Source organism: Melanotaenia boesemani, chromosome 10 (genome assembly GCF_017639745.1).
Source record: "Melanotaenia boesemani isolate fMelBoe1 chromosome 10, fMelBoe1.pri, whole genome shotgun sequence".
Lineage (NCBI taxonomy): Eukaryota > Metazoa > Chordata > Actinopteri > Atheriniformes > Melanotaeniidae > Melanotaenia > Melanotaenia boesemani.
The window spans coordinates 35,727,494-35,749,565 of NC_055691.1; the positions used below are offsets into that span (position 1 = coordinate 35,727,494).

At 40.7% G+C, this 22,072-nt stretch overlaps 1 protein-coding gene across 2 annotated transcripts in view; it reads right to left on the minus strand.

Moving 5' to 3' along the window:
* si:dkey-246g23.2 (solute carrier family 66 member 2) overlaps nucleotides 1-22,072 on the minus strand; it is a 67,096-nt gene that overhangs the window by 43,195 nt on the left and 1,829 nt on the right. For both annotated transcript variants that reach the window (XM_041996610.1, XM_041996611.1), the window contains exons 2-3: nucleotides 21,537-21,792; nucleotides 21,294-21,427 (exon numbers count right to left, since the gene is read on the minus strand). In XM_041996610.1, coding sequence (XP_041852544.1) covers nucleotides 21,294-21,427; nucleotides 21,537-21,745 — 343 coding nt within the window. In that variant the 5' untranslated portion in view covers nucleotides 21,746-21,792. The remainder of the gene's footprint in view (nucleotides 1-21,293; nucleotides 21,428-21,536; nucleotides 21,793-22,072) is intronic.

Below are 22,072 nucleotides of genomic sequence, written 5' to 3' on the forward strand. Positions count from 1 at the left end.
CTAAATGAAAAACATTAAAAATGATATAATCACTTTCAATCCTTTTGTTCAAAGCTGTTTTTGTTTTATGATTTATGATTTTACTCGTGCCAATCACGCTTCTAGAAACTCTGTGGCAGACTCAATAAAAGAGAAAAATGTGCCAATAATAAAGAACCAAAAGCTGCTAAAAGAAAATCAAAGTGCTGCAGCTGTAGTTAGTTGTGGTGATACTTTAAAAGGCTTTGTTCAACCAGATGTCCTTGAAACCACCATTTATAATATATATATATATATATATATATATATATATATGTGTGTGTGTGTGTGTGTGTGTGTGTGTGTGTGTGTGTGTGTGTGTGTGTGTGCGTGTGTGTGTGTGTGTGTGTGTATATATATATATACACAAAGTGACAATCAAACAGAAACTTTCCAATTATCATTTAAGTTCTGCAGTTTATTCTATTTTATTTTCCAAAATGATAAAAAATAAAATCATTATTTATAAATGTGAGACTTAAATGTCACTATGCTGCACTAACTTTTGTTTACAGCATCTCTGATAAGAAGGAGGAAAAGTTGGATTTGTGAAATTCTGACGAGAGGAGGTGGAAGGATTAAAAAAGGGTTGCTTTTATTCATGGTCTGCAATGTATAATCTTTTGTCAAGAAGCCTTTTTCTCCCCTGAGTTTCTGCTGCAGTAGCACTTCTCAAAGTGGGCAGCTCTGACCTTGCTAGCGAACTGTGAGAGTATTTTTCCACCAGTGTTTGCCTGACTGTGTGTGTGTTATTCATTCCAGTCTCTTGAAAGAAACGAGGCTCAACTAATGAGCTCGACAGGCATCAGAGACCCACAGCATTCTGTGACCACCTGACCTCTCTAACATTATTAATGGGTTCCACAAGTGTAGCCATATCGTGAAATAATACCCATAGGATGCTTCGGGGTTCCCAATCAAAGTTGGAGCGCACACTCCTTCCTTACAAGGACTGCACAACCTTCACTCTGCAAATGAACAGAACCCCTCCTGTGTGGAACTCTTCTTAATGGTGAAGAATTTAGGAAACTGTTCAGCATCACAACAGGATAACTGGTGGCCTTACCCCACTGCCTGTCTGAATGCTGACATGTGATTTTATATCAGCAAGTCCAGTCAAATTTACAACTCAACACATTTGTTTAGCTTGAAATCCACAAACAGAGCCAGTGTGATGTCGAACTCTGACATCCTCCACCTTCATCGGTCTATGTTTTACCTTTCATACTCGCTCCAGTGTCTCCGTCCACTCTTGGACACACTTTCTGACCACAAGCTGCATGTATTTACCTTGAGAATTAGACATTATTGAAGACTGCTGTGAATCACAGCTGTGGTTAGTGAACTGCATCTTAGGAGCTGCTTTTACAGTCCGCTTGGATCAACTCAGCTGTCAGACTGTCGAGAGAAAGACCTTGGAGACGTGGAATCACAAAAACACCCTAATGAACCAAAAAAAAAAAAGTGATATACCACAATGTAATATAATAAGCAACTTTGTCTTTTGTCTGAGCTTTTGTTCAGACTGGAATGTCACATGGTTGATCCCGCCCTGGTTTGAGATAAAAACTGCTTTACTGCAGCATGTTGTAAATCCATTCACATACATATATATATATCATATATATATCATCCAATGACCGGAAGGTCGGCGGTTTGATTCCCACTCCCCAGTCATATGTTGTGTCCTTGGGCAAGACACTTCACCCTCCTTGCCTCCAGTGTTGGCATCGCCGGTGAATGAATGTGGATGAATGTTTGGTGGTGGTCGGAGACGCCGTAGGTCGGAGAGACGGCTGCAGCGTTTCCGTCCGTCTGCCACAGGGCAGCTGTGGCTACATGTAGCTTAGCTTCACCAGGTATGAGTGAGGAGTAGATGGATAATGGATTCAATGTAAAGCACTTTGAGTGCCTTAATAAAGCGCTATATAAATCTAATCCATAAGAATTATTATTATTATTAAAAACTAGTTTAAAACCAATGAAAATGCTCAGATTCAGCTGGAGCGTCTTGCTAGCATGAGGCAAATAGCCTGGAGGAACTGTGACAACCACAGTTAGGACTTCTTTCTGCACATTTAGCTCTTTTGCTGTTCTCTTTCTCTTTTTGCCTCATACTCTGCAGATCGCAGCATCTTCTTTCTACTTTACCATCTCCTTCTGCCTCTGACACTCTTCAGTAGTAAATAAATCTGAGTTAAAACTTCACTTGTCTCGATAGCAGCAGCATAAACCTCTTTGTCTAGTCCCACAACATTCGTTAACGTCTCGTTTCTTTTCAAGATCCCATTTGTCTGCAGGCATTCTGCCCTCAAGAAGCATCTCTGTTGCGCTGCTTGTCTGGAATGTGCTGTCTGCAGCAAAATGAAAGTTCCACAACTTTTCAAAGAAAAAACGGTTTTAGACGTAGCATGATGATCCCAGACCACTGTACACCTACTACTGCGCCTCCCAAAACCATTCATTTACACTCTTTTCATTCATCTCTTTCTTCTCTGGTACTTAAAAGATGACAAGAAACAGACGAGATTCTTTACTTTCAGCAGAGAATCACATGAAACACACCTGCCGCTTTTCTCCTCTCCTCTTTGGGAGCTCATGCTGCTAGACTACAATGAGCTCAGGTTGCAGATGCAGAGTTGATAGAAGATCACAGCTGAAAGTCGGGGACAGTCGACTGTACTCAGAAATGTCCCTGCTTCAGATCCGGTCCTTATCAACCAAAGACCTGCTTGCTGTTGTTCTGAGCTGCTCGCGAATGAAACTGCATCTGATTATAATGCTGGATTCTGGCTTCGTTCTAGTTTGATGTTTCTGTTCATATTCTAGTTTCAGTAAAATAAAGCAGGATAATGACATTGTCTCAACATTGTAGGTATTACATGTTTTTGTTTATTCAGAATTAAAATCTTTGGCCACAGCTTGGGCTACATCGAACGATAAGCAGACTAATGCATTTTTTCACACACACAAACAGGTATTTATAAAAAGATCACGTCTCAGCAATACTTCAGTTTTGTTTTTCTTTTTCATTTTTTTCTTTAATGTTTTTCATGTTTTTTGTAAAGCACCGTGTAATGTGCTATACAAATAAACCTGCCTTTTCACCAACGCCATGCCTGTTCATTTGTGGTGCAAACATAGTTTTTAATAGATTTGTGGATCTGGCCTGTACTTTTCCTTCCAATACATGTACTGCCAGACAGCATTTCTCATCATGAGTCATGATATTCATGTCCACAGAAGTCATGCTGCACTACCGACCTGCCAGAAATGATCCATTCTTTCTACTCCTACTCAGGTACAGTTTATCTGACTCATTCACAATCATGCAACAGTGTTTGCTTACAATCCTAAACTTGTTTCCATTTTTATTGTTAGTTTTGTGCCTGTCAGTGCTCCATGAAAAATTCAGTAAACTTTATCTCCACAAACATTACAAATTACAGTTTGATTAAAATTTGTCCACCAGGACGTTTCAGTTACGTTTCGTTCCAAATTCCAACTTTCTTCAATTTCAGTCTGATGAAACTCAAATAATTCTTTTGGATTCATGCAATGAAAGTTTAAATAGGTGAGTAAATGTTATTAATTCAGCACATCTGGTTCACCCAAAAAAAGCATCACACTCACTCACATGGTTCATATGACCCGCTGAGGAAGCGCTTTCCCCGCTGGGCTCACCTTTTCAGGTGACAACTTCTCGTCGCTGATGTGGGCGGAAACAAACGGTTCAGACACGCTGAACTGCTGAAAAGAGCTGGTGTAGCAGACCGTGGAGTTCTCTGTGTAATGGATGATAACTGGCCAGTGACACTGGTGCTGAGGATGAAGGAGTGGAATAGAGAGAGGTGGCGAATCATTGGAGCTCTGCAGCCATCTTCACACATGTGCAGTGTTTTAGGTTTACATATGAAGAAGGCACACACGTGTTTAACACACACACAGTCAGAGTTAAGCTCCACGATGTGTGAAGGTGATCTGGTTAGATAACGATCAGCTCTTGACCAGATGTAAGAGTGGGGTGGTCTAGATAAGGACGGGGTGAGAGTGGACCAAAAGGGTGCAGACTGTTTATTAAGGTTTAGTAGGACGGATGTGTTATCAGTGGGAGCCTTTCTTTCCCAAGAGATAAGCAGGTGTACATCAAAGATAACGTGACTATAGGAAGAAAAGCCGAGGGGACAAGCGGGGTTATTATTAGCTGCAAAATGACACTGTGTATATGTCAAAAGACCTTCTGATCCAACGACGCGACCGTCATAGTCGAGCTGGCAATGTGTGAATGGGGCAGAATTATTATCTCCATCTGATGCATGAATTATTAAAAAACAGAGCCACTTTTTTTTTATTTCTGCAGACATCTACAGTGATGCTTTTCTTTATTTTTAATCTTAATTTCCTTTTAGTTTATTCAAATTTATTCTATAATAATTTATAAAAAATAAAATGTCATATTTCTATGATATAAATATTCTATAAAAACACAGCTATATCATTTTCTCGTCCTGTTTATCACATTTTAAGATATATCCATTTATTCTCCAGGGAGTGGCAGTGTATTGAATGACTTAACAATGTCCAATGAAGTGACTAATTTGTAAACATCCCATCCTCACTCATGCATATACAAGAAAACAGCCGGTAAATAGGTGCCCAGTGTGGTGGACATGATGCATGAAAGGGTTAAAAGTCATATGATCCTCACCCGGTTTTAAAATGAGGGAAATACCACTTTAGATGAAAAACAACATATTGCATTGTGTCATCATCTATTCATTAAACAAAAACTAAACCAAAATGCAGAAGCAGCATATTAAATACTCAAAACTTCCTGCTGGTGCTGGTAAAGAAATACACCTCACACCAGATGTCGAGCACAGTGATGGGTGGCTGAGGATCGGGCTTGCGCTGCAGCTACGGCACCTGGGCATCCCACGGTCACGGAGTTAACCATTAGCTCCTCCACAAACCGAAGTATTCAAGAGTTAAAGGTGAGGCCACCTCTCTGACAGCTAAAGGTAGGCTACAATAAGTTTATGCAACAGGAAAATTATCCCCAACGGACAAACAAATCAGCAACAGAAATAACATAACTGTATTATTATTAAATTATTCTTATACTTAATTTTACAAACACACTTGCAAAAGCAAATGGTAGTGATTTTAATCGATATCCTTTTAAATCAGATAAATGACCCATAGCAAAGAGGAAGAAAGATCATAAGCTTATTAGTAATACGATATGACCGTAATCTTCATAGAAAGAGAATAATATGTCGACACAAACGTGATAAGGCTGTAAGAACTTTTATTCAATAATAAAAGAAAAATTCGGATGCAGAAAAACTAGGCCAATGCTTTCATTACTTCCTAGAGATGTGACGTTCATGAACGAATCGATTCTTTTGAACGACTCTTTTAAATGAACGATGGGAACCGATTCCCAGCTGTGAGCCGTTCATTTGTGAGCCATTCTTTTTATATACAAAATTTTGACACTGCCTTCATCAAATCAAACTTTATTTGTAAAGCGCTTTTCATGCCATTGGCAACACAAAGTTCTTTACATGATTAAAAACATAAGAATAAAAACACTCCATGAAATCTTTTACACAGTCACACGCACACGTGTATACACACACACGCCAAGCCCAATCACCCCCCACCCCCCTTTCAGCTAAAAATGATTGAATGAATAAATAAATGAATAAATAAGTAAATAAGAAGTAGTACAGTTGAGTAAAATGAAAATAAAATAAATAACATCAACACGCTCCATTCATGTGAAGCATCTATGGGCAGAGAGTATTGTTTGGAAACAAATACTGTGAGTTCTATCCAAAACATTTACTAGAATTTGCACTGACTGCTCAGGTTTATCCTTTTTTTATCTATATTTTTACTATTATTTTTTAATCTTGTATAGTAGATTTTATATAGGTAAATATTTTGATTGTTTGTCATTCTTATATATTGTAAATTTTTGTAAGATATTGTGAGAACGAGCCAGTCTTTTGAACGGCTCTTTGAAATGAACGGCTCCTCAAGATCCGGCTCCCTTCAAAGAGCCATAAATCCCATCTCTATTACTTCCAGGTCGGACTGCTGCAATTCCTGATTGTTGTTCTGGCCCAAAAATGCCCCGAAAAGTCTCCAGCTGATCCAAAATGCTGCAGCGATGGTTCTGATGAGAACTAGCAGGAGAGATCATATTTCCCCAGTTTCAGCTGCTCCTCATCGGCTCCCGGTTAAATCCAGGATAAAAAGCTCTTTTAGGAACCAGCTCCCAGTTTGGGTTCGGGAAGCAGACTCCCTCTCAATATTTAAGATCAGGATTAAACCTTCTTTTTTTAAATAAATCTTATAGTTATTATGCTGCCATAGGCTGAGACTGCTGAGGGACGTCCCATGATGCACTGGGCTCTTTTCATGTCTGCTCCTCATCTTCCATGTAGAAACATGTGACAGTACTGGCATCATTAATGTAATTCTCCTCTCTGAGCAGGTCTTTCTGGCTAAAAGTTGCCGTGTATGTTGGTCTTTTTCACTGTCCCCTCTTGCATGCTCAGGATGGGGGACTGGATCGAAGTCGAGATTCCATGCAATCTGTTGGTTTTCCTTAAACTACGCAAATATTTTTTATGAATTGGCTTAAATTGATTTTCTTTGAAGTCCTGAGATGACGTTGTTGTGAAGCGGCTCTATACAAATAAAGCTTAATTAAATTGAATAAAACCTTCGCTTTGGAGATGAACAAACACACGTGGTGCCATGTTAGCTGATACTTCGCAGCTGATGGTAAATGTAGGAAAAGTGCTGCACATTTCCAGCTTAATAAAAGTTATGCAAATCAGGTTTTACTTCATGTATGCTATGAAAGAGCTCAATACCAAGAAATGTGGAGCTGTTAAAGTTTTTTTTGTGGAATTTGTGTCCAACAACATATCAAAACAAGGAAAAACAAACTCGGAACAGAAGAGAAACTCAGCGACAGACTACGGAGCCCTAAAATGCACCACATGAAGGAATCCAAGCGCTTCAGCCAGGTAACAACCAAACACAGCGTATTACGATCAATTAAAAGATCAATGACTGCCATTTCTTTCCCCCAATCAATGTCAAACAGTGTAAATAAAAGTGGTTTAAAGACCATGAAGTGGAGAATGTTGCTGTCTCTCAATAACCATCTATTCACATAAATTTATTTACGGAGGAAGCCTGAAGTCCTTCATTCTGATGTCCTGACCCTAGAAATGAAACACAGGGTTTTTCTGTGATGGATTGGGTGGCTATTTTTCAAAATGTTCTTGGTCCTGTAATAGCATCATATAGCCTAATGAGTATTTATCAAGTGAAACACAGTGATGTGGAAACATCTGGATTAGCTCAACAATTAGCAAATATAGTCAAACATCTCTGGTTTGTAGCAGCAGCATAAAAAAAACCTTTTTAAAAACAATTAAATGTAGAATATTATCAATCTCTGGCTTATTTAATGCAAATATATATATTTTAATTTTTATTTAAAGACTGTTCAGTGGCAAAAGAAGCTGCACATGAGCTGCAGACAGTATGATCTGAGTGATGATCAAAGTTTAAATAATGTGTAAACAGCTCATAATGAACGAGTTTTCTTCATTTTCTGCTTGAGCAATAAAATACACAATAAAACACACTACAAAAAGAAATCACATAATATGATGCAATTAATAAAACTGTTAAGAGATCCAGAGAATCTAATTTTTTTTTAAATCTCTACAAGAAACACAGGACATCCGGCTCCACTGTGGTTCACATATACCCCCTACACACACTCACACACACACATCCATGCAGCACACAGCACAAACAGTTCCTCATCTTCCCCAGGGAGCAATTACCACATCACCCAGTCTGTGTCCACAGTAATCAGCATCGCAGCAACTCATTAAAAGTCATTATTTAGATAGAAAGTTCATCAACCTTCTTCACAATTTCTTTGCTCATTTCTCTCTGGGTGCGTGTGTGTGTGTGTAGTTACTGCCCGAGGATGACGCCCATTGCAGTTTAATGAGGGATTTTATGCAGCTATAAGACTGAGTGTAAAGATCAAGTGTCATTAGTACTTTACAGCAAAAAGAAGACAAAAGCAAAGTTAATGAAATTCTGAGCATATTTTGTTTTTGTCTGGATCAGTGATGAACAGGCTAAATAAATACGGTTTTCCATCAGTGTGGTTATCAGGCTGAAGGCCTAAGTCAGGGGTCAGCAAGTTCGGTGCTAGTGATTCACTTAAAGTATATAAAGTATAGTAAAGTGTGTATAAATAAAAAAAAAAAAAAACCCATCCCTCACCCACCCTCCCGTCTCCCCTGGGTGGGCTGGGTGGCTGTTCATCTCCAGCTCATCCCAGAGTCCTGGGAGCTTGAGGGTCCTACGCAGCTGTTCCTAGGGCTGCTCTCTTCTGGATGGAGATGTCTGATGTTTCTCCAGGTATCTGTTGGAGCCACTTCTCACGGCTAATAAAAAATATTAGAGAAATATTTGAAAGATGCTGCACATCAGTGCCACTAGCAGACGTAAATGACAGAGAGCAGGTATAACTGGACTTCATCACCTCTGCAACCCTCAGCAGGATCTCTCCAAGGGTCTTTTTTCTTTTTCTGTTTTTTCATTTGCAAAGTCTGAGAAAGACAAGCTGCTGGTTTTTCACGGCTGACTGGCTTTCAGCGCTGGTTGTCATAACAAACAGACCAAACGAGCATCAGAGACCACTCGGCTGCTTCCACCGGTTAAAGGGGAGAGAAATGTGAAGGCTGAAGGAGCCTGGAGGGGGAAGGGGTATTACGTTAAATTTGGAGTACACTCAGCAGATGAATGAAGTTTCAGGATGTAACAAAGAGGATGGAGGAGACAGAAATGACTTCCTACTCACTAGCATTTTATCTGCTGGCAGAGAATCTGAAAGAGATTAATTTAGCAGCATAAAACAGAAAGAACACTAGAATGAAACGGGAACATTTGCAAGACTTCCACTAAATAAAAGTGCACTCATTTAAAACTGCAGTGATAATTAAAAGTTGCTAATCCCAGTTTGAACCTATGTGCACTTAGGGATGGGGTGATGAGTTTGTAAAGTACTTGCAAACTTTGTTTCTGCTACTTGAACTTTCTTTGTGCCATCTCTGTTTCTTGCTCTTGGGATAATTAGCTGAGCTGCTTGCTTATCGCTCGCTGTGGCAGATTACATCAGCCAAAAAAGCAGGAGCACCGGCTGATGGAAGCTGCACAGAAATCCCCCAAAAGCAGCCAAGATGAGCCAAGCCGATTCACCTGGTTGTCTGATTCTTTCAGATATCCTGGTTTCTCTGTGGCTTTGCAATTTGTCTGGCCAGTTTTGTCATGGTCTGACTGTGTGTGTGTGTGTGTGTGTGTGTGTGTGTGTGTGTGTGTGTGTGTGTGTGTGTGTGTGTGTGTGTGTGTGTGTGTGTGTTTGGGTTGGAGGGCAGTCCTGCAGGCACAGTGTAGGGAAGCACAGTGTGACATGTTTGAGATGAATGAGAGAAGTCTGAGTAAGTGTCTCATGGATGGCAGGGTGCCCAGGGCAGAGCATCGCTTCTCCAATTAGGACGGCAGGAGAGCAGCTTCCTGGCTACATCATCCACTAAACACAGCTGTAAGTTTTCTGGTCGGCTACAAAATGGATCATCCCCGAGTCTGAAAACTTTTTTAAGTTAAACTTCATGACAAGTTTGAGTTGTGACTCAGTGCATCTAGAACTCTTGCATGACTCAAACTTGGTGACACGATAAACTTCCCCACCAACTTTAACATTTCAGCATTCATCTGTGGGTTTGAGGAGAATATAAAAATTAACAGTGAATTGATTCAGTATGGATGATTCCTACACTGAAGGTTTGTGTGTCTCTAGGTTTGTGTACGAGAAACAGAACATGAGGCAGAAAGTTTTCCCCTAATGAGCAGGCCTTTTTCCAGGTTGACTGTTATGTTCCCTGTGATCAGGGCTGATCAGGAGAAACAGACCGTGAGAGGCCGAGCTTGTTTCACTTCAACCCGATAAAGCAATAATGAGTTTAAACCTCGCAGCGATGGGCATTTATCAGGCTGCATCCTTGACAACATGAAGGAGTAATGAGAATAAACCACCAAGAATCAAATATGTCGATGGACAATTCTGCACGAGTGACGCAGCGCAGAGGAAGAGGAGGACGTTATTACTCTGTATTACTGAGTTTTGCATAATCAGCAATTTAGATGGAAAAAATATGTTTTTATTTGAGTCCAAGTTATTATTCCTCTTTGGGACTTTTCAAATAAGAATTAACTTGGAATGTGAGCATGAGTAAGGAGAGGGTAAAGATAACTGGAGGATGCCACCACTAAGCCGCAGGGCAGCTGATCAGGATGCACACACCTACTAACTCTACCGGCAATTTCTATTTTGATCTTTGGTGAATCAGGTCATATCAGGTTGATAAGTTCATATGAATTTGATTTGCATTTGGCTTTGAAAACTCTTATTACCCAAGAAAGTCTGAACAGGAAAGTACAGTACTGCCCGCCATCAGTGTGAAATCACAGCGAGTGCAGGTAGCGTGTGAAATTACAGGCTCATGCTGAGGCTGCGAAGACCACAAACAGTGTCCAGCATGTTCACGTCCTGTAATTAGCTGTGGAGCAACATTCACTCTTTTTCTTATTTGCAAAGGCCACCCCTGATTAGCCAAGATGTTAAACTTTGAAGTATAGTCTGAATTTAACTTATTTCCTTGCAAATAGTTCTGACACACCGGGAGTAATGGTTCTACTTTCAGAGAAACTTGGAGATAACGAAAGCATTATCTACACATGCAGTGATGAATACTGATGCCAGCTTGATAAACATTATATTTAACATGCGGTATTATTATTTGGCTTATTAATCAAGCAGCTCTGCCTTGTAGGAAGACTTGAGGCTGTTCTTTTATCGAACTAGCACTCGGGAGACGTTGTCTTCAGTTAGCAGGCATCTGGCCAGCCCAAGTCTTCACTGACAGAACTGACACACACATGCACGCACCTCATCATTTACACACACTTTTTAGTGTCCTAAAGAAAAAGTGCATGACGGCCTGAAAATCGTTGTCACACAGTCAAATTTCAGCACACAACTTACAGCAGATGGGGACACGTAACACCCTTTTTTTCTTCACGCACGCACGCACACACACACCTGTCAGGTTATATGGAGGAGATGGATGGTGATAGGTGGTGTCTGTTTGTCAGGTCTTCTCTCAAGCACTGACCTAATGAGGCGACACACTGTCCTGACTGACACAACCAGTTCAACAAGGTCAAAGACTAGTTCATGAAATGCTGACCCACATACGTAAATAACTACGAAGTGTCAGGGCAGATTCTCAGAAAAGGACCAAGGAAATTAGCTCAAAATCTAATTTTTTCCATTAGAGAGCAAAGAGCAAGTTAATATTCTGTTTGATGAGACTTCCTCTGGATCAGGCGGTTAAATTAGGAGCCAGTTAAGATTTCTAAATCATCTTTTCAGAAGGAGGTCAAATATATTTTAGTGACTGGCAGGAGAGTCTGGGTAAATTAGCATTTTTTTTTTTTTTTTTTTAAGTCATGCAGACTTGAAATAATTCACACTTGTTAACTAAGGCTGAAGTTAGGCTGAGTGGAAGCTGTCTCGTCCCATCAGCTGCAGCAAAGCTAACAGGAGAGGATGGGAGCTGTCAATCAAACACAGTCTACACTATATACTGAGATTAGGTCTAATCAGGGAAACGGGCATCTTCCAACTTCTGCCTAAATCTGCTTAAAAAGTTTATTTTCTGGGTTAAAACTATCTTGCAACTTCTCAGCATATCAGCTACAGTGAAAGCATCATCTTATAACAAGCGAACTGCAACCAGCACGGCAGTTTATCCAGCGTCATTACTTATTTAATAAAATAAACAGAACCACCATCATCCGCTACAAGTTTCTGTGTGATGTTATTAGTCTCTCAGACTTCTGTGAAGGAATTTTGGCCCAGATTATTTTACAGTGGTGCTGCCGTTTGTTAGGGTCTGCAGAGCTCAATCATGCACAGCTCTCTTCAGCATTTCGGTGGGTTTAGGTCTGAACTTTACAGGGTCACTGCAACACCTCAATTCTTTCCTTTTCTAGAAATTCTGATTTACATGTGCTGCTGTGGTTGGGATACGCGTCCGGTTGCATGGCCCTGCTAAGTTTTAGCTGTCAGGCAGAATAATGCACAGTTTAAAAACAAAGAAGAATCTCATCATTGCCGTCGCCGGGCTTCATGGGCGCTATGAGGGGTTTACGTTGATATGCTATGTTGTTTTTCATCAAACGTGGTGCAGTAAAATATTTTCTGTCCCGTTTTCTCTAATTGTAAATCTGGGCTGCCATGTCATTTTTAAGGAAAAGATGTTTTCTACCAAACAAGCCATATGTGTTAGACTTTTTCCAACTGTGATGTCATGGTCTTTACTATTTAACATGAAGACAAGATTTTCTTTTATTCCACTTTTTCTGAGGACTGCATGGTGTGACCTTGAGGTGAACTTTCTGGGATGTCCAACCTTGGGAAAAAATGGCAGCTGTCTTGAATGCATAATTTATTTCTTGCTGCAGAACGATGCACCAAATTGTTTGGAAATGGGAAGCAGCAACGGCTTCCCTAAGATCATAGCTGATGTCTTTCCTCCTTAGCATTGTGTTAACACAAACTTCTAGATCAAACTGTTTTTATAGATGCTCAAACCTGCTGATAATTAAACACATTTCAGTAGTAGCACTTAATTCTTTGGAATTCTTTGCTGTAAATACACAATCAATGTGTGAAATTTACAATATCTAAAAATAGGCATAATAAATAATATAAATATAAATAATACATTAAGATATTTTTTATTTTGTCTGTTCATCCTGATGCACATTCTTGTTGATTCCTTAGTAGAATTTTGATCACATAAAAAAAAAAAAAAATAAATAAAATAAAATAAAATAAAATGAAATAAAATAAAATAAAATAAAATAGCTCCAACTGATGTTTCATGGATGGATTCTTTGCAGAAGCTTTGACGGCATTTATGAAGTACAACAGACTGTCAGATGTGGATTATTTCAGCCCCGTTCTCCCCAGGTCTCTCCTTCTCTTTTGTTCACAATGGGAGGGTCTAAAAGGAAAAAAGGGGCATGCATGTATCTGAAAACTAAAACACAGGAACACGACTGCAATAGACCTGAATGAAATCATTTTTTACTATCAGTTTCACTTTACTGCACGTGAGACACATTAAAGTATCTTTATAAACAAAAAGAAGGAAGTAGAAAAATGTTGAACCTTCAATTCAAATTAATTTCAGGTTAAGAAAACAACACTGAGCCCGAGGGCTGAACACTCCATTACTACCAAACTAACCACAAAGTCCTGTGTTTTCTTGCTTTAATCAAAAGGCCACCGAGAACCCACACACACACACACACACACAGGCCAAACTGTGGCTGAGAAAAACAACCTGCCAGGTAATTACAGGACTTATCTTTGCAAAAATGTTTTGCCACTCTTCTGTGAGTCTCTCTGGAAACTAATGAGCATAAAAGTTATCAACAAATACTCCCCCGTGAGTCATGTCATTTTATTTTCACTATTTTATGAAATAGTCCAACATGGCGGCTGCTAATAAAGCCCCTCTCACCTGCCCCACTTAATTTGACTTGCTAATTAAACTTTGCCGTTATCTGGGGTTTAATTAAAAACACTTCATGGTGAAAGTAAGCAGAACCCTTCCAGTGTGTTGTTGGCTGTGGAAATGCTTTTCACGTGTGTGTGTGTGTTTGTGTGTGTCACACCTGCCGCTGAGTGCTGCAGACAAGCGTGAACGGCAGCGTTGTCGTGCATTGCACCACTTGCTGATAACGTTACTCTGACGTCGTGAAGGGTTCGGTTCTCCAGACTACGACTGATTTGTCCTGCCCGTCACGTGCTGAACCCCCGATCCCAGCTGGGCAGGAGCTGGTTTGGTATAAGTGACGTGGTCGTTGCGCAGCGCTGACAGAGCGGATGATGTGACCTCTGCTGCCCGTGTCTCTTCTAGCAACCCCACAGTAAAGCTTCCACCATCTTCTTTTTATGTTATCACAGTTAGCTTTAAAAATAATATAAAAAAGTATTTACTATGCACACACTGGCTTTAAAACACAATCTCAATGTCAGAAAGTAAAACCCTGAACATGAACTAAGCTGAATGATGTAATAGGCACTACTGTGGTACTGTGCAGCTCTGTGGGGTAAACTGTGATGGATAGCTAGCCTTTAGGTTATCTTATATCCCGTCCAGGAGGTTTCCAATCCAGCCACTAAATGTAGTTTTATTCAGAGACTCTATCTGGTAAATCAACAATGATCCATGATAACAGCATTATTTATCACATTTCATCATAAAAACATCACCATCACTACTATGTTGCTAAGAGACCTCTATTTAGACCTGGACATGATGATGAAGCCACTTCCTGTCAGACTTTCCACCAATCAGAGAGCTTAGATTGACGGTAATGTCCAATCAGGAGCAGCCAAAGAACAACCAGGGAGCAGAAAAATTCTATGTGTGTCTGAAAAGAAGAAAAATGATGCTCCTCTATGGCTGGAATAAAGCCAAGAACCCTACTCTGTCCATCTCTGGGGGTCTGGCGCGTGGCGCGGTTGGCAGCGGCCATTCCTGGCTTCCTGGGGCCACTGATCCGTGGCCATGGGCGCTCTGGCTGAGGCCTTCCTCTGCCGCCCTCTGGGCAGCCATGGGATAGGTGCTCTTGGGGGGCAGCTGGTCTCCTGGGTCCCTGGGATGGCTCTGATCTTTGTGGTGGCCCGGTCAGATTTGCGCAATCGTTGATCACTATTCATTCCTGTTATTTACTACCCGCATGCTGAGACAGTCACTGAGCCGTGTTGCGGGTTTAATCACCAACAACTACAGTTTGTTTTTTTACTTTGTGTTGTTGATGTTTTTGTCATTGTGATTCATGATTGTTTTTCTACAGCTTGTCTGTCTTTTTGTAGCTGCTTCTGATGATTGTCAGTCTTGTTTTCTTAAAGATGTTGCAGGTGGGTTTTTGTTTTGTTTCCTTCCAGGTGTGGCAGCTGGTCGGGTGTTTTTTTCTGCTAAGATTGAACAGCTGACGCTGTTTCCTTATGTCTGGTGTATCCTTGTTTTTTTCCTCTTTTCACTCCATTTTTCATTCACTTTCTTTAGTTTAATTTCTCCTTTCTTACCCCTCCAACCCTCTTGTCAGGTCCAGCATAAATATATAAAATCAGCAACAGACAAAGTGAAAAATAAAGAATAACATCACGAGGGGCCTTTTATCCATAAAGCTCCTCTTGGCAAAGCAAATTTGTTCAGCATAACACAGCAGCCAGACCATCATTCTGCTGCTACCGTGCTGGACAGGATAAGGTAAATAAATAAACAAACCATCAGGAGGAATAAAAAACTGCAAGTAATGGAAACACTGAAAACCTGCAGGACTAGGGCCCCTGGGGGCACCGACTTTGGACACCCCTGGTGTATCTGGGGTGGGACCATGTGTGTAAAATGTGTATAAGATTAGGCCCTGTTCACTCCAAGAAGAATTACTTCCTGTCATGTTTACTGTGGGATACTGCGTTGTTGTTGTGTTATGACGGCATTAAAGGGCACTGCATCGAACCCGAGACAAATTCCCCAACAGGGACAATAAAGTCGTATTGTATCCTATCATATTTACATATTGTTAGAGAGAATTATCAGCATGTCTACATGGTTCGTATGGAATAAAGTATGGAGTGACATATTCAACTTAATGTTCAGCATATTCCACTATTTACTGCTGGAAAAAAAGCTATTTAAATATAACAGCTTTGAAACATTTGACCACAGCAGCAGTCCTGTTTATGATCAGCTGATCGTTAAAATATATTTGTTAAAGCAGACCATAATAATGACTTAATACTTGGGCTGGGCAATATATCGAGATTTTAAAAAAAAACGAGACTTTATCAGACGCAATATAGAAGGAGGGAATATCGTTTATATGGAGCTTGTTTTGAGTTAAAAGCCTCTTTTCTTTTGCATTTAGCTTAGCTGTATTTTTATTATGGTCATAATATATAATTCATATAAAGCTACTTAAATTTTAGTCAGCTGTTTAATGCACATGTGCTGCTGATCTGTAATAAAAGTGTTTTTAGCACTGAAGGCTATAAATTAGAGCGGTCTCTTTGGTTACTTGACAGAAAAATATATACATATCGAGATATATATCGTATATCGTGATTCAGGTAAAAAATATCAAGATATAAGATTTGGTTCATATTGCCCAGCCCTACTGAATACACACTCACATACTCTTAATCTATCATCATAGGAATAGGATATCCTTGGATAATACACATTTTTTTAATAACTTGGGAGTTTGTCGTAGAGTGAATTGAAACTTCATTCACCTCTTTAATCCTGATGGTTTTAAAGACGAGAACTGGGTCTGCACCAGCTATTGAGTTTTTCGTTCTGTTTATGGTCTGGTGAGCCCTAATTATGCTCCTACTAACAGGGTGGGAAATAGTGATTGTGGCTGTTTTCTACCTGATCAAGGTGGGGATAAAGGGTGTGAGTGCTGGCAGGTTAAAAGAAAAGCAGAGTGGACAGACCATGAAGAGGTTACAAAAAAACTAACTCATGTGTCTGAGCCAGAAAAAGATGCTGTTCCATCTTTTTATAGTTTAAGCCTTAAATGAACTTAGTTCCTCACGTCAGATATATTTTAATAAAATACCCAACAAACTCCATTTATCTAGTCTGCTTTGCTTTAAACCGTGCACGCCAAGCTCTGCAATCCTGGACTTCAACCAGTTTCATTGCACAAAGCCTGAGGTTGCATTCACCTTTTTAACAGCACTCTCTCCCTGTGCCCCCTGTCAGGCTCCAATCCCTGTATCAGAAGGCCAGGACTGTTAATGTGGCACCCTGAGGCAGCCACTGGAAGTCACAGCAAAGTCATAACTCTGACTCAGCTCAGCATATAGACCATTACAAAGACTCAGCTTTGACCCACAGGCTCCAATTTTAGTCTGTAAGTCACTGAACTTTTCCTCTTTTTCATTCATGATCTAATAGTCATATTTGGATAGAAATGTCTAACAGTTTCTCCTCTATGTGTGAACCCATCTGTAGCAACGCTGCAGAGATCAGAAACAGCCTCTGTTTCTTCTGACTTTTCATTCTGATGCTGCTGTATCATCAATGCATTAAGTGGGCAGAAATAGCTGTTCTGCAGTGTCCCAACTTTCAAAGGAAAAAAAAAATTGTTCACCTATCTGCTCAGACTCAGGACCTGACTAGAAAATAATAAAATAAGTTGAAAATATGCGCTCATTTTAAATGATGCATTAAAAAGTGATGACAATGAAAAAGTTCTGCAGACAACTATATCTGATTTATGTGGAACATGAACCAAAGAGGATATGCACTGTATAGACGGCATTTAAAGACCCAAGTACAGGAGGTGATTTCACACTGACAGCTCAGCCATAATTTACAAGAAGCTTGTCTAAAAAATGGGGTAAATAAGCCATTTCTAAGAACATTTTTCTTAGGTCATCCAATCACAAGCAGACAGCTCTGAGTGAATGCATCTGAAACACATCTCATCACATTATATTGGAAGTGTATAAAGCCACGTTCGTATGTAAGTAAATCCAATTTTTTTTCCAACATCTTCTTTTGTGGTCGTTCACATCAACCTTCATCACACTTAAGTAGCAGCTGGATAGTAGGGCTGCTCGTTATTTAACACAATTATTCATTATTCACTTATAATGTGAATAATGTGCATTTCCATCCATCCATCTATCTATCTATCCATCTATCCATCCATCCATCCATCCATCCATCCATCCATCCATCCATCCATCTATCGAGAGAGAGGCAGCCAGTGTTTCTGTGGTAATACAGACTAGCATCTTTCCTCCAGGTACCAGTAGCTCTAGTTTGTCTCAGACCAGCTGCTATGTTTTGCCCAGTGTGATCTGGAAAAAATGAGTTCGGAGACATTTTCTTTTCATGTTAAAATCCACGTCAATAAAATGTAGTGTGAGGCTTATATACGGCTCTACGGTGCGGCTTGACCACAGGTCTGTAGCGGTGGTGAAACACTGGTCTGTAGCCACGTCCTTCACACCACCCTCACAACACTCATCATCCAGGGCAGGAGAGATTCTCCAGTAACATGGAGACCAGATGGCAGTGATGCCGTTTGTCCAAAGTGTTGATGAGGTTCTTAAATCCCGGGTTGTTCACTGTGTTAACTGAGCGCTGGTCTTTGATTTAAAAAAAAAATTCTGTTTGTTAATAACGTTTGTCTCTTTGTGTCTCTGGGAGCTGGTGGATTATTTAGTTGCGACTCTTCAGTCTAACCTGAGAGGTGTTTGCAAGTCATGTTGAATAAAAGCAAAGCTGGTGGGGCTGTGGGAGGAGTCTGCAGCAGAGCGCTGCAATGCCAGCGGTGCTCGATTTAAGAGTAAACTACGTGGGAGCAAAGAATCGGATCATTTCATTTTTATGATGGTTGAAAACTGGATAGCCCAGTTGGAGACAGATTCCGAGTTCGAATCCCACAGTGGACTAATAACCCCTTCCAGTTGGGTCCTTAGCGCTACTGTCTAATCACCTTCAGATGTAAGGTGGAGAAAATACGTCTTTGGAGAAAAGCGTCTGCTAAATGACTACAGAATAAATCAAGTAGCCGTGAAGTGACAGAGGAAAGCGTGACGTCATGCAGTGCATAGTGTTTATGGAAGTAAATATGGAGGCTTTGTGTGTTTGTGTATCAGTTTAGAAGTACTTCCCATGTTGGAACCTGTGAAATTGTGCCGACTGATAAATGAAATGATTCTATATTACCTGCAGGGCAGGAAACTGAGATCTGATTCCAAGTGGCCACTTGAGATGTGGGAGACGTCAGAGCATAGACCGGCGTCCACATGTGATCAGGTTGCCCAGAGACGTGTTAATGTTCTGCAGGCTGCATGATCCAAGATGTTGGTCTGTGGTACGATTTGTGTGTAGTCACAACTCAAATCTTACACTTGTTCAGTCAGCAGGAAATAATCACTGAATTTTCACTCAAAACAGGAGATAAAGTGTGACACTGATGTATGGCCAGAAAATTAAACAAAAAGCCCAATTTCATGCTCCACAAGGCAAAGAAGAGAGCGCATTGTTTATTTCTTTGTCTCACACTGTTTTCACACCAGTTCCGGTGTTTACTGGATAGTCAAACAGGGAGCTGACGGCTTGTTAGGGAGGTAAGACACAGGCATGGACGGAAACCATCATAAAAAAGCATAAAAGCAAACCTGCAGCTTTGCAACAGAGAATTTAATTCATGCTGGAAGTATTGATTCCATTTTAAAATGGACACAAACGTGATTCTCATAGTAAACTATGCCAGACAATTTAAGTACACAGCAATCCATAGTCAGCTCCACTTAGCAGAAAGAATGAGCCCCTCATGTGTCAAAGCAGCATGTCAGACTTCATTATTACCACACTAATCTCCCTTGGTGGCATACAGAGCAGAATTCCACACGGTGCATCACTGAAATCTGGAATATTCATAATGTACACTGCAAGAGATGCTTTCTGAAGTGTGGAGCAACAGAAGCAATCGTTTGGAGGTGGAGGGGGTTCATCAGCAGCAACACTGAGCAAGTAAGCAGCAAGTTAACAAGTTCCTGCTTTTGACATCAGGATGCCAGAGCGAGGTTAGAAAATGCTGGAACAGAACTGGATCTGAAGTAACTCCACAATGAACCAGCAACACAAGGATCAGCAGAAGAAGAGAGAACAGAAAGAAGTCATGAAAAGTGAATGAGATCAATAGAAAAAATGAATAAATAGAGGAGAAAAGTTCTGGGTGAGGGGCCGAGGAATGACAAGGAATTAAAAAACACAAGATATTCTAGACCCTGGTCTGTTGGAAAGACTTAGCAGTGGAGGGATGGAGGGAGGAGCAGGGGCTGTTCTGATCTATTTCTGTCCCTCCCCCCCACCCCCAAATTGCATCAGCTTTCTGTGTAACCAGACCTCCGGCCTGCCCTTCAGAGAGGGGGGCGTCAACAGTGAGAGGGTGGTCATTTTATGTGGCATCTTAAAGAAACACCCGGTGTATAAGGCTGGGTTATCACAGAGCCACTGGACTGGCAAAGCAGACAGAACACCCAGGAGCCCCCCCACAGCAAACTCCAACTAATGGAATATATTGTTCAGCTTGCCACAAAAAACAACCCAAAAAAAAATCTAAGTCTTCTCCTTCTTACACGTCCACCCACATAAATCCCAACACTTCCCATAATTTACGTTTTTAATAATACATCTGTAGTGTTACAAGATTCCATCATTCAGTATAACTCTGTCAGCTGTTATCTAATAAAAAAATAAAGATTGAATTTGCGTCGTCCTATTTGCAAAAGCAATCAACTTGAGCGTCCGTAAAAACACAACATCACATAAAAGCCGGCATCCAATACAGAGCGCCGCTGAATATTATCTTGGATGAGTTCCCTTCACTGGGACTTGCAGACATGAAGCACACAAGCACACACTGGATGCTGATATTGGTCAGCTTAATCTTAGCTCTCTTCTTCCTCCTCTTCACTCTGCCTCTTCCACACTCACAGAATCCATTATTTTAGAGGACATCGTTTTGACTGTGACCTTAAAACTGAATAGGGAAACCATTTCCCCCCAATATTCAAGGCAAGTCCTCCCAAGTAATTACTTGTGATGACTTAATTTCATTTAATATAGATTAACACACATGCATATACACAAGAAATCAGGCTCAGATGAGACTAAAGAGATGTTTGACACTACTGCAGCTTACATGTCTACAGCACACCTGCTTTATATTCATTTCTATGACCAGCATTATCTTTCCAGTCCAGATGTTTTTATTACAAAGAAGCATTTTAGCTTAGTTTTTAGACACCTGGAGCCTAAAGCAACTGCTCAGTCCAGAAGAAGGGAAATGAAAGTCTGGGGAAATTATGTGAGTTATTCTGACTAAAGCATGCCGGCTATTTAAGCTTTTCAGATGGCTCCCTCTTTTGGCAAGAAGCCGGAGTGAAATCCTCTAAACTGCTGACGCAGACGCTTGGCAGAATGGAAATGTGATTTGCTTCTTCAGTTCTCTGTTGAGACGATTCTTTGGGACGAGTTGTTTACCTGTGAGCCGATGCTGCTTGGTGCTCACTCGGTTGGTGTTTTGGACCGTACAGCAGAGGTGGAGCATGGCAAACATAGTGAGGATCATCACCACGCTCTGAAGCAGCAGGGTCAGCTCAAACTGCTTCCCTATCCTGCAAATAGGAAGAATTTAAACAGATAGTATCTGGAAGAACAGAGATAACAAAAAATAAAAGGCATGCAAACACCAGAAAAACAGCTCAACTGCAGTTTTATGCTCACCAGAAGAATATGCGTAATATGTTGGCAATGAGCAGCACCAAGCAGACTCTGGTGGAGAAGCCCTCTGTGTTGCTGCTTCTCTGGATCTCCTGGAACTGTGGGACGTACGGCAGGGCCCCTCCAAACACCATGAGAAGGGATGCAAGCCAGGACAGCAGCGTCCATGAGCCATCCATGTCCTCCTCTTGTAAAGCCACCTCTGAATCCATCACACCAGGAGAATCTCAGGGGTCTCCTGGAGGTCTTGTGGCAGCAGCTAGGATGCCAACAGACAACAGGTCTTCATCAGAGACGGCTAGAGGTCACTACAGGTTCTGAAATCAACATTCTCAATCTGCCACAGTGGAGAAAACCGAGTTAAGCCAATTTTATTTAAATGCCTCTGGTATGGCTGAACAAACCACATCATTTAAACTTTTAATATGCTCCTTTTCCAGGGAAAACTAACCGAATTTGGCAGGACAGGGATTTAAAGAGGTTAGAAAGGCCAAACTTGAACTTGTTCTCAGGAAAAATGTAGTTCATATCAAACATCA